The 19595-nt window shown below is 45.1% G+C and overlaps 1 protein-coding gene across 3 annotated transcripts in view; it reads right to left on the reverse strand.

Moving 5' to 3' along the window:
• Nucleotides 1–19595, reverse strand: part of KSR2 (kinase suppressor of ras 2) — a 525084-nt gene that overhangs the window by 116688 nt on the left and 388801 nt on the right. For all 3 annotated transcript variants that reach the window (XM_035257773.3, XM_035257771.3, XM_035257772.3), the window contains exons 6-7: nucleotides 15139–15208; nucleotides 11707–11790 (exon numbers count right to left, since the gene is read on the reverse strand). In XM_035257773.3, coding sequence (XP_035113664.1) covers nucleotides 11707–11790; nucleotides 15139–15208 — 154 coding nt within the window. The remainder of the gene's footprint in view (nucleotides 1–11706; nucleotides 11791–15138; nucleotides 15209–19595) is intronic.

Consider the following 19595-nt stretch of genomic DNA (forward strand, 5'->3'; position numbering starts at 1 on the left):
TTGGTCCAGGTTGGGATTGAGACAGATTCTTATATTCTGTTCTGCTTGTTTACTTCCAGGACAAGCAGAGTGACATGTAGCATTTGTTGCCGGTCTACTGGGTAACCAGCCCTTTGCCCATGTAAATTGGTTAAATGTCTGGGATCTTGAATCAGAAAGATCAGTGGGTTTGAGTAACAGATTCATTCACTGTGACACATTGAGTCAGCCATTTACTTCTGAAAGCCTCTGATTCCTCATCTATAAAATAGGGGTAATAATAGACCCTACCCACTTTCCATAGTTGTGGCAAGGATGAAATGAGATCATACATGTAAAGTGTTTAGCGAAACGTCTGGCACCTGGGTGAGCCCCCAACATATGATCGCATCATCATCATTATCATTATCATCATCATTATCACATCTAATCCCACCTCAGCCCCCAGCAGAATTATAAGCATCACTCACATACAACTATAATTAGACCTAAATTTTTGCTTATCGTAGGTAAAAACTCATATATGGGATGATTAACTCCCATTATAATTATTGCAAAAACTGAAGTGTTTCTATTAATAGAAAAGTAAGTTCAAGATTCAAGCTGGTGATCTCTGAAATACACGCTCATAATTATATCCTGCCAATATCCTGCCTGTTGTACAAACCCCTAAAGCTTCCAGGAACTTTGCAGCAGCTGCAACATCAGCACTCATCATTTCCCCATTTCTTAAAGGTCTGAGCAAATTAGTGCAACTGACGGCTGAAACCACCATGGCTTACTTTACACTTTTATCTTCTCGTCACCTGTGGCTGCAGGCATTTTGCAAAAAATAGGACGTTTTTAGGTAAAACATATTTTGATGCAAGAACATAGGAGAGAAAAATGTACAGAGCAAGAGGGAAACCTAAGATGTGTTTGGTTTTGCTGTGCTATTGGATATTTTCACTTGGATTTTGATGGGTACAAATCCAAGTGAAAAGATCCAATAACACAGCAAAACTCAACAGGGGAGTGCAAGGCTTATTTCAGTAAAAATTAGTAAAGTGACTTCTTACATAAAAACAAGTAAGTACAAGCATGTCTGGCCAGGTACTGCAGGCAAGACAAAAGAGGACTCGTATAAAGGGCATGGAAACACCACTGAAATATACTGGAAATCTTGCACTGGTTAACTCAGGCTTCCAAACACCATGTGCTACCTTACTAGGGGAATGATCATAGGTCTCACTCCTACAGAAGTGGGCAGTGACTCCAACTGGAACACCGAAAATGTTTTTAGCTAGTAAAGACCTACCTCTATTGTAAGGTGACCAACCTAGGCCTGACCAAAGGGTTACCAGGGGCTTGGGACTTTTAGTGCTAAACTTCAGAAAGTCCCAGACAAACTGGGATGGCTAATCAGCCCCTAATATAATGGGGATTGTAACAATCCTATCACCCTATAATTATAGAGTGGATGACCCTGTCATTCACCCTATAACCTGAAATATATACAAGGATTCACCACCCTATTAGTCGAATATTTCAGTAATGAGTCCAAGCACAGGTCAAGCAACTGAAAGCTGACATTCTAAAACTGAATAATGAACCTCATAGTCTCACGGCTTGGAAATGAGTGATTTATTATATAAACCAGTAGCTCTCTACTGGGGGCAGTTTTGACCCCCAGGGGACATTTGGCAACGTCTGTAGACGTTTTTGATGGTCACAACTGGGAGTGGGGAAGGGGTGCTACTGGCATCTAGTGGGTAGAAGCTGTAGATGGTGTTAAACATCTTCCAATGACAGGACAGCCCCCACAACCAAGAATTATCTGGCCCCAAATGCCAATACTGCCTAGGTTGAGAAAGACGGAAATAAACCCTATAACGTGTCTTCTAAGAAGTTGGCTGATTCAGAAAATTCTGAAAGAAAAGCAGAGAACAAGAACTACAGAAAAGGCGAAAATGTGCTAAAATTTTCCAGAACTTCGATGTTGCTTCAACCCATGGAAGTGATTTACTGGGTCTGTTTCTTTTTATACTTTGCATTCATAGAAAGTCGGATTTTGCAACTAAAAAAATGCTGAACAAAGTACTTAAACATTCTAATTTGGAAGAATCCTCAAGTCATTATTATTGGGGCATGAACACATCTCACCACATGGAATGAATGAATGAATGTGTTAGCCTCACTGTACATCAGAGAGGTTTAGAAACCCTCCTGGAATCACAGTGAGGGAATGGCAGGGCCAGGACTGAACTCAGCTCTCTCTGCTGCAGTCTGTATCCCTGCTGTTGTTTCACTGACATAAGTTGAGTTCTGTAGAAGCAGATCCTGAAATGAATATTCTTGCAAGTGATTTATTGAGGGAGTGCACTCAGAAGAATCCTACTCCAGCTGGGTGCAGTGGCTCACAGCTGTAATCCCAGCACTTTGGGAAGCCAAAGCAGGTGGATCACTTGAGGCCAGGAGTTTGAAACCAGCCTGATCAACATGGCGAAACCCCATCTCTACTAAAAATACAAAAATTAGCCAGGCATGGTGGCAGGTACCTGTAATCCCAGCTACTCAAGAAGCTGAGGCAGAAGAATTGCTTGAACCAGGTGATCAAGATTGCAGTGAGCTGAGATTGTGCCACTACACTCCATCCTGGGCAACAGAGAGAGACACTTTCAAAGAAAAGGAAGGAAAATAGAAAAGAAAAGAGGAGAGGAGAGGGAAAAGAATAAAGGAAAGGAAAGAGAGGAGAGGAGAAGAGAAGAAAAGAAAGGAAAAGGAAAAGGAAGGAAGGAAGGAAGGAAGGAAGGAAGGAAGGAAGGAAGGAAGGAAGGAAGGAAGGAAGGAAGGAAGCAAGCAACCTATTCCATCACAGTGGAAACAAGGTTGGGAGTAGGATGAAGCCAGGCATGGATGTGGTTTCAGATGAATCCAGTCTCAGCCTTATCCCATGGGAAGCTCTGCAGGAAAAACTGTACCATACAATCTATTTGTCTCAAGGTAAGGAGGCTGAGATTTTGTACCCCTGAAAAATGTAGTCACTGGCTCTAAATCACCCGGGGAAGAGAAAGGGGCTGAGTCCCAGGTACCTGGTGAGGCAGCTGCAAGGTACGAGCTATGTACTGCAGCATCTGTAGCAGTGGCTGGTCAAAGAGGTCTTCGGAAATCTGATCAGAACACAAGACAGAAGTGGGTGAGGTAAGACTGTGGTCATCGGCCACTGAGTTTATAATACCATCCTGTCTTCCAAGCAGAGGAATGAGTGCTTCTTGGGCCTAGAGAAGAATGAGCCTTAAGCATCGATGAAGTACTCTAAAATCCCTGAATTGATCAGGTCCTTCGAATCTAAGGCCCTGAGAGCAGGTGACTCAGAGAATGTCACAACTCCTGGCGTGTGTTCCTCACTCTGCCACCCACAGAAAGGGTGATCTTGACACCATCATGCTCCTCCCCATGGCCCTATCCTTGGTAAACAACCCACTCTTAGGATATGAGGACTTGAGTCCAAGATTGCTTTTCCAGGAGTGGGTCTGGATGGGCACTGAGCAATGCCTCCCACCCCGATCCGAGCCCTGCCTGGAGCCTCAGGGAGCAGCAGCATGATTCATGGCAATAACTGGCCCACCCAAGCTGGGCTCAGTCCTGCGACTGGAAAGCAGAATCTATATCCACTCCCCACAAGTCCCTGCCTGGTACAAACAATTGCAAAATAAGCTCAAGGTCTTTAACGTCCAAGCCCAAGCCTTTGCTCAGGCTGTTTCCTTGGCCCACAGCACCCTGACCTCTGCTTCACCTGGCTAACTCCTCCTTCAAGACTTAGCCTCAAGGTCCTTTAGCAGAGTACCCTGACATGCATTAATGTAGCCACCTGACCTTGATGTGGCACCACATCACTTTTATGCTTAGGTACAAGTATCAATTATCTGGGAGGTTTAATTAAATGGACATTTCTAGGCCTTATGCTCAGAGTCTGGCTCAGGAAGCTGCAATGTTAAGCTTGCACCTTGATCCCGAGACAGGTGGGGCCAGGGCATGCCTTCTTTGAGAACTGACAGTGACCGTGAGCATCTCGAGGACAAGTGGGTCTTTTTCACTCTCATACTCCTAGCGGCAGCAAAGAATCACCACATGCTCAGAGAAGGCTGAACTAACCAGAACCAAAACATAATCTGAGAAGAGAAAATGGGTAGCTAAAACAAGCATAGGAGACAGTTAAAATGCTACTTCTCTACTGGTGGTTTTGGAAGATGTTCCTCTCTCTTTCACACTCTGGCCCATGCAGGAAAAAATAAAATAAAATGAAATAAAAACACCTTCATTCAAACTCTCATTTTCTGGAGCAGATGTCACCCAAATTGCTGTTGTGCATTTATTTTCCTGCAAGAAATGCAGATGGGGTAGAGAGGTTTCCAAGGAACCAGATCTTACTGTGCAGAAGCCTGCGGAAGGACCCTGAAAAGGGGGAAGAATGCAGATAACACATGATTGAAGGCTGGGAAATCCATCAGCATCTTACTGCAAAAGCAAACTTCTGCCAGCTGAATCCAGTTATCAGACAATATGTGAATTGTGCTGACATTCTACACTTACAGCTAAACTCCATTCCGCTCTCATGAACCTATTAGATGAAAACGCCTCAATTTAGATAACTGCAAATTGCTTTCTGAGTCTTAATTTCCTATTAGTTCATTAATCTCTCTATTCAGAATGCCAACAAGACAGCTAATGATAATTCCAGAGGAAGTGGGCATTGAATCGGAGCAGGAGGAAAGGGGGTTAGACATGAAGGAGATGTTTCTGGCTTCCCGGGTGAAGGGGGACCCCATAGGTAATTCATAAAGTTATTAGTAACAGCATTAGCTCACATTAATTAAACACCTAATGGACTGCATACTAGGATGGACATGTCATTGAACAATTACCTTACTTTTTGCTGTTAAGCAATCTAGTAAGACGGATATTATTATCCCCATTCTACAAAGAAACTAAGACTCCACGGGGCCACACAACCAGTTGGCAGCAGAGTCAGAGTTCAAATATAGGCACATCTGACCTACAGCCTGTGTTCCTAATCACACGTTATCTTTTTCCTTTTCCTTTCTTTCTTTCTTTCTTTTTTTTTCTTTCTTTCTTTCTTTTTTTTTTTTTTTTGAGCTAGAGTCTCACTCTGTCACCCAGACTGGAGTGCAGTGGTACGATCTCGACTCACTGCAACCTCCACGTACTGGGTTCAGGCGATTCTCCTGCTTCAGCCTCCCGAGTAGCTGGGATTATAGGCACACACCACCAAACTCAGCTAATTTTTTTTGTATTTTTAGTGAAGACAGGGTTTCATCATGTTACCCAGGCTGGTCTTGAACTCCTGACCTCAAACTATCTGCCTGCTTCAGCCTCCCAAAGTGCTGGAATTACAGGTGTGAGCCACCGTGGCTGGCTCCTAATGACATGTTATCTTTTAGGCTCATCACACCAGTATTTACTGGTTGAATTTGCTGGGGAGATGATGATGAAAAAGATTCCTATCTATAGAGTGCAGCTAAGGCGTGTAAGAACAGAAGAGCCTGAAAAATCATCAGCAAAGGCTGTCTATACTTACACAAACATCTTGCATTATGAAATATAAAGTTCAATTTTGTTTTTTAAACTACTACCTCTAATGTAGAGCAGTGGTTCACAAACTGGGGTCCGAGGACCAGCAGCCTCAGTGTGGCCTGGGAACTTGTTAGAAGTGCACATTTTAGAAGTCTTCCCCGTAGGTATTGAACCTGAGATTCTAGGAGTGAAGCCCAGAAAGCTGCTTTTTAAGTAAACCCTCCAGTGGATTCCTGTGCACACTCAAGTTTAAGAATCATCATCTAGAAAATGAAAAGTAGCTCAGGAAAGAAATTTGGATATCACCCAGAGAAGTGTTTCTCAAATGTTAGTGTGCAAAAGAACCAGCAGGAATGTATTATCTTGTTTCCATGACGCTGATAAAGACATACTAAGACTGGGTAATTTACAAAGAAAAAGAGGCTGAATGGACTCCCAGCTCCACGTGGCTGGGGAGGCCTCACAATCATGATGGAAGGCAAAGGGTAGCGGTAAGAGAGAATGAGAATCAAGAAAAAGCAGTTCCCCCTATAAAACCATGACATCTCTTCAGACTACCACGGGAACAGTATGAGGGAAACGGCCCCCATGATTCAATTACCTCCTGCCAGGTCCCTCCCACAACATGTGGGAATTACGGGAGCTACAATTCAAGATGAGATTTGGGTGTCGACACAGCCAAACCATGTCAAGGACCATCTTACGATGCAAATTCCGATTTAGCAGGTCTGGTGTGGGCCCCGAGAATGTGAATTTCTAGCCAGGTGTCAGGTGACACTGACAGTGCTGGTCCCCAGGGATCATGTGTAGAATAGCATGAGGCCAATCCAATCCCTGTCACCCAGGGAGCTTCTGGCAGTAAGAGAACTGGATTTGCCCTGGATTAAAAAAAAAAAAAATCCCTCCAAGAAAGGTTCAAATCCAGGTTTCGGAGGATAGGAAATGACCCGGATCACACACTCCTGTTTTTGCAAAGTTCTCATTCAGGTATAAGACTATCCCTGACCATTTTAATTGACAATTGCAGCCCCCATCCTGGCCCTTCTCTGCTTTGTCTGTCTCTTAGTATTTTGGATCATCTTAACATATGACCTAATTTACTAATTTGCTTTGTTTACTGTCTGCCCGACTCCTGCCCATGCCCCTGCATAGAAACTAGGAAAGAGATTTTGCCTCTTTTATTCACTGTTGCTTCCCCAGTGCCTAGAACAGTGCACAGTCCATAGCAGGTGCTCAATAAATATTAGCTGAGTAAGTGAACAAATGGTTCTGCTCATTTTCTATGAGAAGCTGCCTCCCCATCCTTGGTGTCACCTCTCTGAAATGTCACCTGTCACTGCTCTTTATGTGTACACTTCCATTTTATTGACATTCGATTTCCATAGGTGTGTCTCCTCTAAACTCCTTGACAGGTGGGTTTGTACATTTTCCATTTCTATCTCTTATCCAACCCTTCTATCAGCTCATAAGTGCATCCAAAATTCTGCCAATCTTTGAAAACACACATAAATAACCCTCTATCCTCAATATAACTGATGCAAAAACTGCAGGAATTTATTTGTAGAATATGTCTCAACTTCAACTAGTGATATTTGCAATGCATGCTCAGAATTATGCACTGGAGAGAGCTCTCGATTCTGTTGTAGATTCTGCAAGCACTGTGTCAAAACTCCTGAAGCATGTCAGATCTTCATGTTTTGAATTTTGGGTTTTGAATTTTGCCTCTAGTCATTTTTGCACAAGATGGAATAGGGAGGAATGTTCTCTGATAAAACATTGCAATCTGGAGCATGGACATTTCACTGACTCCTTCCAACAGCCCTGTGGTGGGTGCTAATGTCACACTTGCATTGTAGAGAGACAGAGAGACACTAAGCCCATGATGGCACACCTCTGCTTAAGCTCATCTAAGAGTTTGGTAATGGAGCTGAGACCCAAACTCAGTTCTGACTGCTTCCCAAAGTCTGTGTTTTTGCAGCCTGCCCCCTGCCCCATCCCTCTTCCTCCCCCAACCTCTTCTTCCAACCCTTGGCAAGGCCTAAGGCTTTGCTCATGACTTTTAGAACAGGGAGCACTAGCAAAGCCTACCACTGAGTTCTGCCTCTAGGGCTGAAAATTAAAATGGCTTGGGAAGTGTTCAGCCATGCTACCCCAGCTGCATCCCCGTCCCCTAATTACCTGACTTCAAAGCCTCCACACGGCAGGTGTGAGGATGTAAAAGTTGCCATTACCCCCACGGAACGTGGTGGGACTAGATACAGATGAGATACCATCAGAGCTGCTGGTGTATGGAGAAAATCGGGCAGTCTGGGGGCCAGACCTAAAGGCCTGGCCTTGTGACTTTGGTCATCAGAAAGAACACCTGAGAGCCTGGATTCACAGAGGACCAAGGCAAGGAAGGTGGCCTGGAAGTACTAATGCTTGGTAATTACTGCCCCTACTTCCCCTTAAAAAAAAATTTGTTTTTTTTTTTTTGAGACAGGGTCTTGCTCTGTCACCTAGGCCGGAGTACAGTGGTGCAATAGTAGCTCATTGCAGCCTCAAGCTCCTGGGCTCAAGTGATCCTCCTGCCCCAGCCTCCCAAGTAGCCAGGACCACAAATATGTGCCATCACTCCTGGCTAATTTTTTATCTTATTTTGTAGAGACAGGGTCTAGTTCTGCTATCCAGGCTGGTCTTGAACTCCTGGCCTCAAGCAATCTTCCTGCCCCAGCCTTCAGAGTGGCTAGGACAACAGGCATGTACCATCATGCCTGGCTAATTTTTTGTTTTTATTTTTATTTTTGTAGACATGGGGGTCTAACTATGTTGCCAGAGCTGTTCTCAAACTCTTAGGCTCAAGTGATCCTTCTGCCTCAGCCTCCCAAAGTGCTGAGATTATACGCATGAGACTCTGCATCTGGCCTGTGCTTGCCCTTATACCATGGGGCTTATGGCTCCCCACAACTCCAGGAGGGAAGGAAGCTCAACCTTACCTTCATTACTCAGGTGAGACTGCCAGGTGGAGGGTAGAGACAGGGGTGGGGCAGAGTGGGGAGAGTGAGAACTTACCCCTGCCACTATTTCACTTCTATCTTGAGGCAGGGATGTGAGGAGGCCTGAAAGGGCCCAAGTGAGAGGTCTCTGCCTGGACTAGATAAGAAAGAACAAGCCTAGAGCAGAAAGAGGAATTCTCAGAATTTGTTAAACTAAGTGACTTCTGTAAAGCAAACAGATGCACATTCATTTATAACTATTACATAAAGTTGAATGTTACTGACTATTTTATAGTATTGTACCTGAAGGGGTAAGTAATACGTGTTTACAGAAGGAGAGAGAGAGAGAGGGAGAGGGAGAGGGAGAGATTGAGGCCAGAGAGCAAGGCATTGCAATTTCTTACAAAGGACTGGATTGGGCCAGGCACTGTGCTGTGTCCTCAGTGTGCTGATTTATCAAATGCTCACTGCCACCCAAGGCAGGCATGATTTTGTATCAGTTTTTTTTTTTTATGCTGCTGATAAAGACATACCCATGAATGGGTAATTTATAAAGAAAAAAGACGTTTAATGGACTCAGTTCCACGTGGCTGGGGAGGCCTCACAATCATGGTGGAAGGCAAAAGGCGCTTCTTACATGGTGGTGGGAAGAGAGAATGAGAGAACCAAGCAAAAGGGGTCTGCCCTCATAAAACCATCAGCTCCTGTGACACTTATTCACTACCACAAGGACAGTATGGAGGAAACTGCCCTTGTGATTCAATTATCTCCCTTCCATAACATGTCAGAATTGTGGGAGCTACAATTCAAGATGAGATTTGAGTGGGGACGCAGCCGAATATATTAATTATTATTCCTTTCACACAGAGGAAAATACTAGGGACAGAAATGGGAAGTGACTTGCCCAAAGTCACGCAGCTGCCAAGGGGCAGAGTCCGGATTTGAACCAGCTAGTCTGATTCCAGAGTCCACATCTGGTGTTTCAGTTTTTCCTTCCTCCCTACCTGTTGCAAGCCATGACGTGGAATGGGGGTGTGGAAGAGAAAGGAAGCTGGGAGAGGTGGAGCTTGGGTGATCTAGACTTCTCATCAAAACTCAAGACCAACATGATACCACAGAAAGTGAGGGAAAAGGAGTTAGGGATCTGGGTTCAGGTCCTGACCGTCACTTCTTCACAGTGACTTTTCCTTGCTAGATTCAGCTTTCACATCCGTAAAATGGGGAGAATTACAACACTGGTTCAAAAAGGTACCATGAGGAGAAAGAATAAGGAGAAAAGGACCTGGGAGCCTGGCACAGTGGCTCACACCTACAATCGCAGCACTTTGGGAACCTGAGGGGGAGAATCACTTGAGGTTAGGAGTTCGAGGCCAGCCTGGCCAACATGGTATAACCCTGTCTCTATTAAAATTACAAAAAAAAAAATTAGCTGGCCTGGTGGCACACATCTGTAATTCCAGCTACTCAGGAGGCTGAGGCAGGAGAATCACTTGAACCTGGGAGGTGGAGGTTGCAGTGAGCTGACATCACACCACTGGACTCCATTCTGGGTGACAGAGTGAGACTCCATCTCAAAGAAAAAAAAAGAAGAGAGAGGGAGAACAACTATGCAAATTCAAACTCAGGGATCAGCAAATTATAGCTGAGGGCCACAGCCAGCTGGCCGTCTGTTTTTGCAAATAAAGTTTTATTGAAGTAAATGAAGTTGTCAACACTGTTTCTGCTGGAAATACTCTGGACCCCTCTGTGGTGACTGAGCAACCCCAGGCTTCTGGAAGAATTGGCAAAACCCAAGCCATCTGAAATAACAAGAAAAAATTGTTCTTGATTTTTAACCTGTAAATTCTCTTAGAATTTTGTTTCCCTGAAATGAGTTATTTGCTTTGTGATGCTTGTTACTTACTGTATCGATTATATTTGAGAAAAATGAAGGACAATGTGAAATGCTGAGATGAAACTTTAACTTAGGCTCTGCTGAGCTGCAACTTGTAACTCTGGCTCTGCTGAGCTGCAACTTGTAACTCTGGCTCTGCTGAACTGTTCTGGTAAAAACAGGAACTCTGTGAAAGGGACTAACCACGTAGCTTGAGTGCCGGAGAAAGATGACAGCGCGTAATGGGCTTCTTTGTTGCAGAGAGCCTATAAACCAACATATGATGGAGAGGCTTATTACCTGGATTCCTCTCCCAGGAAAGGCATATTGATTGGGGCCCTGGAAAGGGAATGCGACCCTTATGGAGATCCTATAAACGGATGCATGAGAGGCGTCTGTCTCTGTGGTGGAGATAAGGATGCAAAAGTCTTTCTTCTCCCCCTGCTCCTCCAGGCCTGCGTGAAGGCCCCCTCCTCTTGCAGTTTTTGTGGTCAGGCTGGTTGTCCTGTGTCAGATCCTCTTCCCTCTGTAGCTGTGAGCCCAATATGTTCTTGCTGATAATCATAAGTTTATGTTTAACTTACAGTGTTGCTAAGGTGTATGATTTCTATGCTGAGACACAGAAAGTTATCTTCACATTGTTCTGCTTTTATAATACCACATTGTGATTTTTGTGCACCAGCTTTTGCAAATGTATTCTTTTTGTATAATTGTTACTGAAACTTTGCATAACCTTGCTCCCCCTCCCTATTGAAAGAGCACAATGAAAAACTGAGATTTTCAGAGGAATGTCAGACATCCACCGAGTGGCTTTACGTGGTGTCTCCCCCGGGCCCAGCTTTAAAGGAAACTTTTTTGTCTCTCTCTTTTTCACCGACCACTTGATCACTTTGAAAGATCTTAAACCCACATTAATTGGGAGCTGGTCTTACCAGTATGTTTCTGGTGAGAAACATACTGTTTATTATTTATGGCTGCTTCTGGTCTGCGAAGCCTAAAATATTTACTATCTGGTCAACTAGAGAATGAGTTTGCCAACCCCTGGCCTTGGATGCTATGAAAATGAGAAGTACTCTGTGCTGAGTTCTCAGCATCTTCTATCAGCTCTGGTTCTTACTCAGAATTGCTCTTCCTTGACCCCCTACCCAAACATAGAGGTACATTTCCAATCTATTTCTGAAAAACAAAGGAAACAACTCTCCCAAGAGTGAAGAAATCAAACTCCCAAAAACAATTTCAGTGCCCTGCATGGTTCTAGGTGACATCGGGTGCTGCAAAAAGTCACTCCAAGGCACCATCACTTACTTGCAGTTTTTACACTTGAGGCCAAAAAGCATCCCTTTCCCACAGACTGTGCATGTCTGAGACATCCAGTACTTGGTGGAAAACCTGTGGAAAAGAGATAGAAAATGTTCAAGGTTAAGGAAATGGTAATTAACCTACCTCTAGAGGGATGGAGCACTTTAAGAGCAAGCACATGAATCCTGGATTCCAGTCCTGTTTCTTCTGAGCTAGGTGACTTAATCAAGTGGCTTAAACCAATGCAACCTCAGTTTCCCCGTCTGCAAAGTGCAGATAATAAAAGTATTGACCTCGTAGGTTGCTGGGGAGCTTAAACGAGGTGAGGCATGTCAAGGGCTTTGTACAGTGCCCTTAGCAGTAAGCACTCACTAGATTGAGTTGTGACTATACTATTACCTTGAACATTTGTAAGGGTCATTCATTTGTTCAACAAATATTGCCTGGCAGCCTACTGTATGCCAATAATGGACAGGGTTGGAACTGCCTGCAGAAAGCTACAAATAAGGTGGAGCCTCCTGGGGGACCGGCTGGTCACATCACCTGGGGACCATCAAAGGGAGCCCGCCCCTCCTGAAAGAGCTGAGACCCCAAATTTTAGTGGCAGAGAAGAGTCCTTGAAAGTGAAAGCCATTTCAGACCATCAGCTCACCCTGCTCTCCAACCCCACCCACTTGCTGCAAACATAGGCAGTTTGCAGGCCTCCCATGCACAGCTGTAAACTAACTAGAGCAGAGGTGCATTTGATTAACTCCCTGGGTACATCTCCCCTCGATATTGCCGGGGTGCTTTCTTCCGCAAGAGATACGTGGCAGCGGCAGGGCTAGGCCCAAAAAAGTACCGAAGGCTGCCAGGTCGCAGTTAATTTTAATTTTCAATTTGTGTCACCAGCAGCAGGAGTTGTATCTAATCTCCACTGCCTCAGAGTGTCAAAAGGGAAATCAGAAGTGATTATATAACCTGGAGTCTGAGAATTTTGAGGGAAAGGGTGCATCTCTTTGCTGGACCATTTTGCCTGATTTGGGTCAGTCACTCTCCAAACAGAAGAAGCCATAGCCCAAAGACTACAAATCTAAGCAAATAGCAATATTCTGAGCAAAGACACTTACTGCCAAGAAAACTCTCCCTCTCTGGTTTTGGACTTGGGACTTGGTCAAGCCCCTTTCTTTCCCTTCAGTGTCAGTGAGTTTAGCATTGTCTGTTTTGCAGAATTTGGCAGCTCTGGAGAATGGCAGCAAAGAAGCATGTATTTCACTCATCAGCCAGCCATACAGGAATGGCAGACAGGCATCATAAGCAGTGGGTGACAGCTTTTTCTCCTTTCCAGCCCTGTCTTGTGCTTGGGATCAGCTCTGCCTCTTCCCCAGCTCTGGCTGAAGTGACTCTGATGGCAGCAGATGGGATTTTAATTTCATTTCTTCACCAAGGCTGGGGTGAGTCCAGTTCTCTACCTCTTGGCATTAACCCCAAGGAGAAACATAGGGAGAGACTGAAGAATAACAGGTCATCCTAAGTCTCAGCTGCCCTAGGAAGACATTCCTAAAATTAATAGGTTGTCTCCCTCCTCTGGGCATCAGCATTTGAATCTTAGGAACTACCAGAGCCTGGGGGCTGGGCGATCTAGGGAGTAGGGTGGAGCCAGGGGCATGGCCAATCCAGGAGCGTAGGTGAGCCAGAGGCGTGGCTCACCCAGGGGTGTGGCCGAGCCAAGGGCGTGGCTGAGCCAGAGTAGTAGCCAATCTAAGAATGGTGATGAGCCCGGGGCAGGGCCAGTCCAGGGGGCGTGGCCAATCCAGGGGTGGAGCAGAGTCAGAGAGTAGGAAGGAGGAAAATACAAAAAAAGGTCCTTGTCTCCTATGCCCTTCTCTCTGCTGCTCAAGGCCTGATCATTGACGTGTCTATCGCACACTTCTCACTGCTTCCTCGGTTTTCTCATTTAAGTCTTAACAACAATGCTGTCAACATACTTCTTTCAAAAACTGCTGATGAGATGCCACTCCGTGAGTCCCCATCCGTGAGAATGCTCATCCCTGCCATGCCCCCAGCTATGGTGATACATCTGCCCCCGATATCACCCCACCTTGTCACCCTGATCTCTCCATACTGTCCTGGTCTGTTAACTGCCTGACTCTCCCCTGGACAGCGAGTTCCCTAAGGGAACAGGCCTTACGTCTTGGTCAGTGCTACAACTATGGCACAGAAACTCTATAAATACAGGTGGAAAGAATCCAGGAGTGAGTGAACAAGTTCCCCAGCGAGTTCACAGAGGACCCGGTCCATGGAGCACTCAGCAGGGTGTCAAAAGAACACAAAGTACTGAGGCTAATTAGCTTTTCGACCTATCGCTTAATTTTTCAGGGCCTCAGTTTGCCTATCTGTCCAATGGCCATGAGCACACTTGCCCTGCTCACCCCACTAAGCTTGTAAGGAGACTGTGGAACTACCAAGACAAAATGGGGAAAGCTATATTTGGGGAGTTGAAGAACTTCTTATAAGGGATGCCTGGTGTATGCAACCCCCTCCCCTCAAAATGGCAGGTATCGCCCTGGAGAGGCTGTCCCATGCACACAGTAGGGCTAGAGATCTGGACTGACCTCCACCACACCACGGGGTGAACACCTACAATATTGTGTATTCTGGGTGAGGAGACTGAAAATTAAAACATAAAGCATTCATCTTAAGAATGATACCGTTGGCCAGGCGCGGTGGCTCAAGCCTGTAATCCCAGCATTTTGGGAGGCCGAGGCAGGTGGATCACAAGGTCAAGAGATCGAGACCATCCTGGTTAACATGGTGAAACCCCGTCTCTACTAAAAACACAAAAAATTAGCTGGGCATGGTGGTGCATGTCTGTAATCCCAGCTGCTCAGGAGGCTGAGGCAGGAGAATTGCCTGAACCCAGGAGGCGGAGGTTGCAGTGAGCCGAGATCACGCCATTGCACTCCAGCCTGGGTAACAAGAGTGAAACTCCGTCTCAAAAAAAAAAAAAAAAAAAAAGAATGATGCCGTTTATTGAGTGTTATGTGCCAGGCCATGTGCTAAGCACTCTACACATATTATCTCATATTAATCTGCACAGCCACCTATAGGTAGGCAGAATTATCTAATGAAAAAATTGAGCCTCAGAAAGGTTAAGCAACTTCCTCAAGGTTGCAAAGCTTTATAGCTGGGATTGGAACACAGGTCAGCCTGACTCCAAAGCCCTGGCTTTTAACTGCTATGTGCTAATTTCATAAGAGCCAGGTTAGTAAGAGGCAGGTGTCTCAGTCCCCTTGTTGCCACTTTTAAAGTTTAGCCTAGCAGAGGAGAAAGGGACACGGTGAAGTAGGTGCCGCAGCTCAATAGCCCAGCCTTCTCTCACCCCAGGGCAGGGGCCAGAGCCCCCACCCTTCAAAGGGCTGGGGAGAAGGCACCAGTGCACATGGGAATCCATCCTACCTGTGCTTGATGGAGTTGCCGAGGTCTCTGCGAGGGATCTGCGGGGACCAGCGTGGCACTGACAGTGTGTCTACAGAGAGAAGAGAACAGCCTGTTATACGGAGGGTCAGAGACTGGGGTGGGCTCTGGCAAGCCCTGGAAGGAAAAGGGAGGCTTGTCAACTTCAGGAAGGACACCAGCTGCCATCACTTGCTAAACCAAAGCCAAGTAGAACACTGGTTTAGCTTGTCACCTCAACTCACTCAAATTCTCCTGGGCAGGGTAGCCAGAGGATGCCTTAAAAGAAGCCAGCTGTGGAATGACTAAAAGTGAGCATCGCTTCCATTTACGGAGTGCTTGGTATGTGCCAAGCATGTGTGTGCCAAAGCTTGCCACATTCTCAAAACAATCCCAAGAATAGGGTTGCTAGAGTCTTCACGTTACAGAAGAAAAAACTGAGGCTTGGAAAGGGAAGTCACTTGCTCTAGGTCATGTATCTTAGAAGCTACACAGCAGCTGTGATTCAGGTTCAAGGAACCTGAAATGAACATGTGCCCTTGCATGCAAAGTTACAGTGCAGCCGGTTCCAAGTGCAGTCATGCAAGTGTCCCTTTCCTAATTTCTGCCATGCCTCTGCACAACCGTGAAGTTATTTATTTTGTATTTTAGGCTGACTCCAATTTTTTTTTTCTAAATACACTTATTTTTAAAGGCCAACACTATGTGGAAAGCCATATTGCTTTCTGTATATTACAGATAATTATCCGAATAATGTCCAACCATGTGCCACCTAAAGTTATGCCAGAGTAAGTAGATGGATGGATGAGTAGATAGATTGGGGAGGGGGTAAATGGATAGGTGGGTGAGTGGATGGATGGATGGATGGACGGACGGACATATGGGTGAATGAAAAGATGGGTAGGTGAGTGGATAGATAGGTGGGTGGGCAGATGAATGATGAATGGGAATGAGGAAGAAACAAAAAAATCACACTGCAGATGAGGTGCCTGTCCCCATCTGTCTTCTTTCAAGTCTTAGGCTAAATCTCAGGAAACTGCACTATCACTCCATCACAGACTGAATTCTGGGTCTCCCTCAGACCCTGTGCACCAGGTTCCACCTCCGCCCGACTGCCCATTGCCCACACCACCCTCCTGGCAGAGCTTGCAGGCCCTGGAGAGGTGTGAAACAATGAACTAGTGCTGCCTGCGGAATCTCTACCGGGCAGGGAGGGAAGAAGCAAGTGCCCGACCCTACACGCCAGTTCTCATTTCTCAGGCCAGATGGATGGAGCCAGCTCCCTGTTTTTGGAGCTGCAAATGCACGCCTCATTTTTCACAGCAATTGTTATGGAGTGGTGCTGTCTTCGGGGAGTCGGGCATGTCAGAACCTATCAGGGAGCATTTAACCCCCAACCTACTCGCTCCTCTCTTCTGCCTAATGACACTGTCTGCAGCTATCCAGTATTGTTTCCAGAAATCCCAATTCTGCCCTTGTAAAGCCGAGATCCTTTATGAGAGAGCTAATGATTTTCCAGGCCCCAACAGGCAGAGAAAACCTAAGAGGGAGACAGCGTGATATATCAATCAGAATTAGAGCCTGTGGGATTCCTTTAGTTTAACTAAAAACTAAATGTCATCAACCTCAAGCCCATTTCACTACATGTTACCATTTCTGAAGGAAACAGAAAAAGACAAGAGAAAAAAAAATTTAAGAGAGCTATTCTTTCCATTCCTAACTCTTTTGGGGACTGAAGTCAGATGTGGGAGGAGGGATTCTACCTATTAACTCCTTGAGGTGCTTTCTCCAGTGTGAGGGGTGGGTGGGAATGGGAAGACTGCGCCAGAGAGGAAGAGTTAGTATCCTCACAAGGAAATCTACAAAGCTAGAAGTGGTAAATGGGTTTCATTTCAGAAACCCACTAGTAGTGGCTGCCCAGAGAAGTGTGTTAAAATGGATTGAGGCTCAGTGGGAAAGGGCACTGAAACTGATTAGCAATCTCTGTCATGGGTAAAGAATAAGATTGTACCAACAGGTCCACGTACATTTGCCACCTCTGCGAGAGGGGAACCACATCTTTTTGCATCACCACCTCATAGCATCATGACTGTGGCAAAGTAGTTAATACACATTTGCTGAATCCAAGATTATTATAACAGAAACACCGAGTTTATTGATTACTCAATAGGTGCTAGGCATTAGGCTATGCATTTTATACCCAGAAGCTCTTCCTCTGTGCGGTCGGGCTGTCATTATTCCTATTGTGCAAAGAAAGACAAAGGAGCTCAGGGAAGTGCAGTGACTTGCGAAAGGCCACATAGCGACGCACCTGCCGATTCTCAATGAGTAACTCTGCAATTGTTTGAAAGTCTTCCAGAAGCCCTGGCACCCCTGTTCTCAACCAGAGGAGCATTTTCCCCCCTAGGGGATATCTGGCAGTGTCTAGGGACATTTTTGGTTGTCACACTGTGTGTGCGTGTGTGTGTGTGTGTGTGTGTTACTAGCATCTGGTGGGGAGATGGCAGGGATGCTCTTTAACAACTTATAATACACAGGGCAGACTCCCATAATAAAGAATTAAACAGCCCAAAATGTCAATAGCACCAAGGTTGAGAATTCCTGATGTAGACGTTTCTCTGCCTCTCCAGCCTCTGTCCCTTACTACTACCACCCTCCATCAAAAACCCCCAGATGGTGCTTCTGAGGCACAAGTCAGCAGAGAACAAATCCTCTTTTATTATATGCACATCTCACTATTACGTTCATAGCCTAGTTATTCAGTTATTCTCAATTATAGCTCCTTTTCAAAAAATAGATGTAATTAACTTTCGTAGTTTGGTCTCATTTCCCAATATCCGGTTGAAGGGGTGAATTCTGTCAATTACATCAAGCGGCTGCAGCATCATTAGTCTCAAGCAATAATAACCTCCACACGGCTTCCTACGTGGGTGTGAAGATTTGAACTTTGAGATCCTCTCTTTGCTTTCTTCATCTGGATTTTATTAAACTTGCCAATGCAAGCCTTAAAGCAACAGCAAACTGTTGAAAGGGAAGGAAAAAAAAAAATCTATGAAAATCCAGGCCTTATCATAACAGGGAAGGCAAACAACATTTACAGCAATTAAACCGATACAGAAACTTCTGTTTAACAATCAAAGCACCTATTAAGATGTCTCCATAGCTGACAGAATCTTCTTTTCTACTCTAATTTTCTGATAACAAGTCATGCAGACACAGAGGCAGAATTTTGTGCATGCCTGGTGCCTACGGTCTCAGGAGTAGAATAATAGACATTTCTCCTCAGATATTTTCATTTCTAGTACACAGAAAGAGAAAGAGTGGAAGGAGGGAGGTTCTTCTCCCCTTACACAGGTCTAGCTGTCGATGTCTTCAGAGAAATGCATCTGCCCAGAAGGGGCTTCACACAGAAGAGGGAAAAGCCAGGAGCCCAGGTGTTTGGAATCACCTTAGGAGTCAGAGGGACAAACAGAAGGCCCAGCAGAAGGAACCAGCATTAACAAAGCATCCACAGCACACAGAGTTTCTTGATGAAAAATCAGGCTCTGACCTGGTGAATTTGAAAGCTGCCTGACAGATGAGCTAGGCATGGAAAAAATATGTGAGGATATAAACAGAGACACAGGTAAAAATGGGTGATGATGAAGGAAAGGAAGAGGAGGACAAGAAAGAAGAAAAAGAGAAATTAGAAAAATATGGCCGGTGCAGTGACTCACACCTGTAATCCCAGCACTTTGAGAGGGTGAGACTGGTGGATCACCTGAGGTCAAGAGTTCAAGACCAGCCTGGCCAACCTGGCGAAAACCCCATCTCTACTAAAAAAACAAAAAAAATTTTTTGTCTATGGTGGGCTAGACACCATAGACAATTCCAGCTACTCAGGAGGCTGTAATTCCAGTTACGCAGGAGGCTGAGGCAAGAGAATTGCTTGAACCTGGGAGGCAGAGGATGCAGTGAGGCAAGGTCATACCATTGCACTCCAGCCTGGGCCACAAGAGTGAAACTCCATCTGAAAGAAAGAAAAGAAAAAAGAAAAGACAGAAAGAAAGAGAGAGGAGGGAAGGAAGGAAAATAGATCTGCTTTCCATATGCCAAGCATTATTGTCAAACAGACCCTTGACATATATTATCCCATTAGTATAAACACTACAAAGTTTACACACATGTAGTGTATCAGCCATGATAATTAGTGCCATTTCAACAAGGAAATAAAAAAGTTATCCCAACTGCTCTAGGTAAATGCAAGTAAATGCCAGAATGTGGATTTTTTAATTGAGCTGTGGCTCAATTAATGGAAGTGAATTTCATCTCCCGTTCACAGATGGGAATATTGAGGCTTAGAAGCAATAAGCAATTGTCTAGAGCTGATAAATGACTGAGCTGGGATTTAAACTGCAGACAGAAACAAACTGGATGCTTTTAGTCCAGACTTCCCTTCAACACCCTGCTCAACCCATCCT

This window comes from Callithrix jacchus, chromosome 9, assembly GCF_049354715.1.
Source record: "Callithrix jacchus isolate 240 chromosome 9, calJac240_pri, whole genome shotgun sequence".
NCBI lineage: Eukaryota > Metazoa > Chordata > Mammalia > Primates > Cebidae > Callithrix > Callithrix jacchus.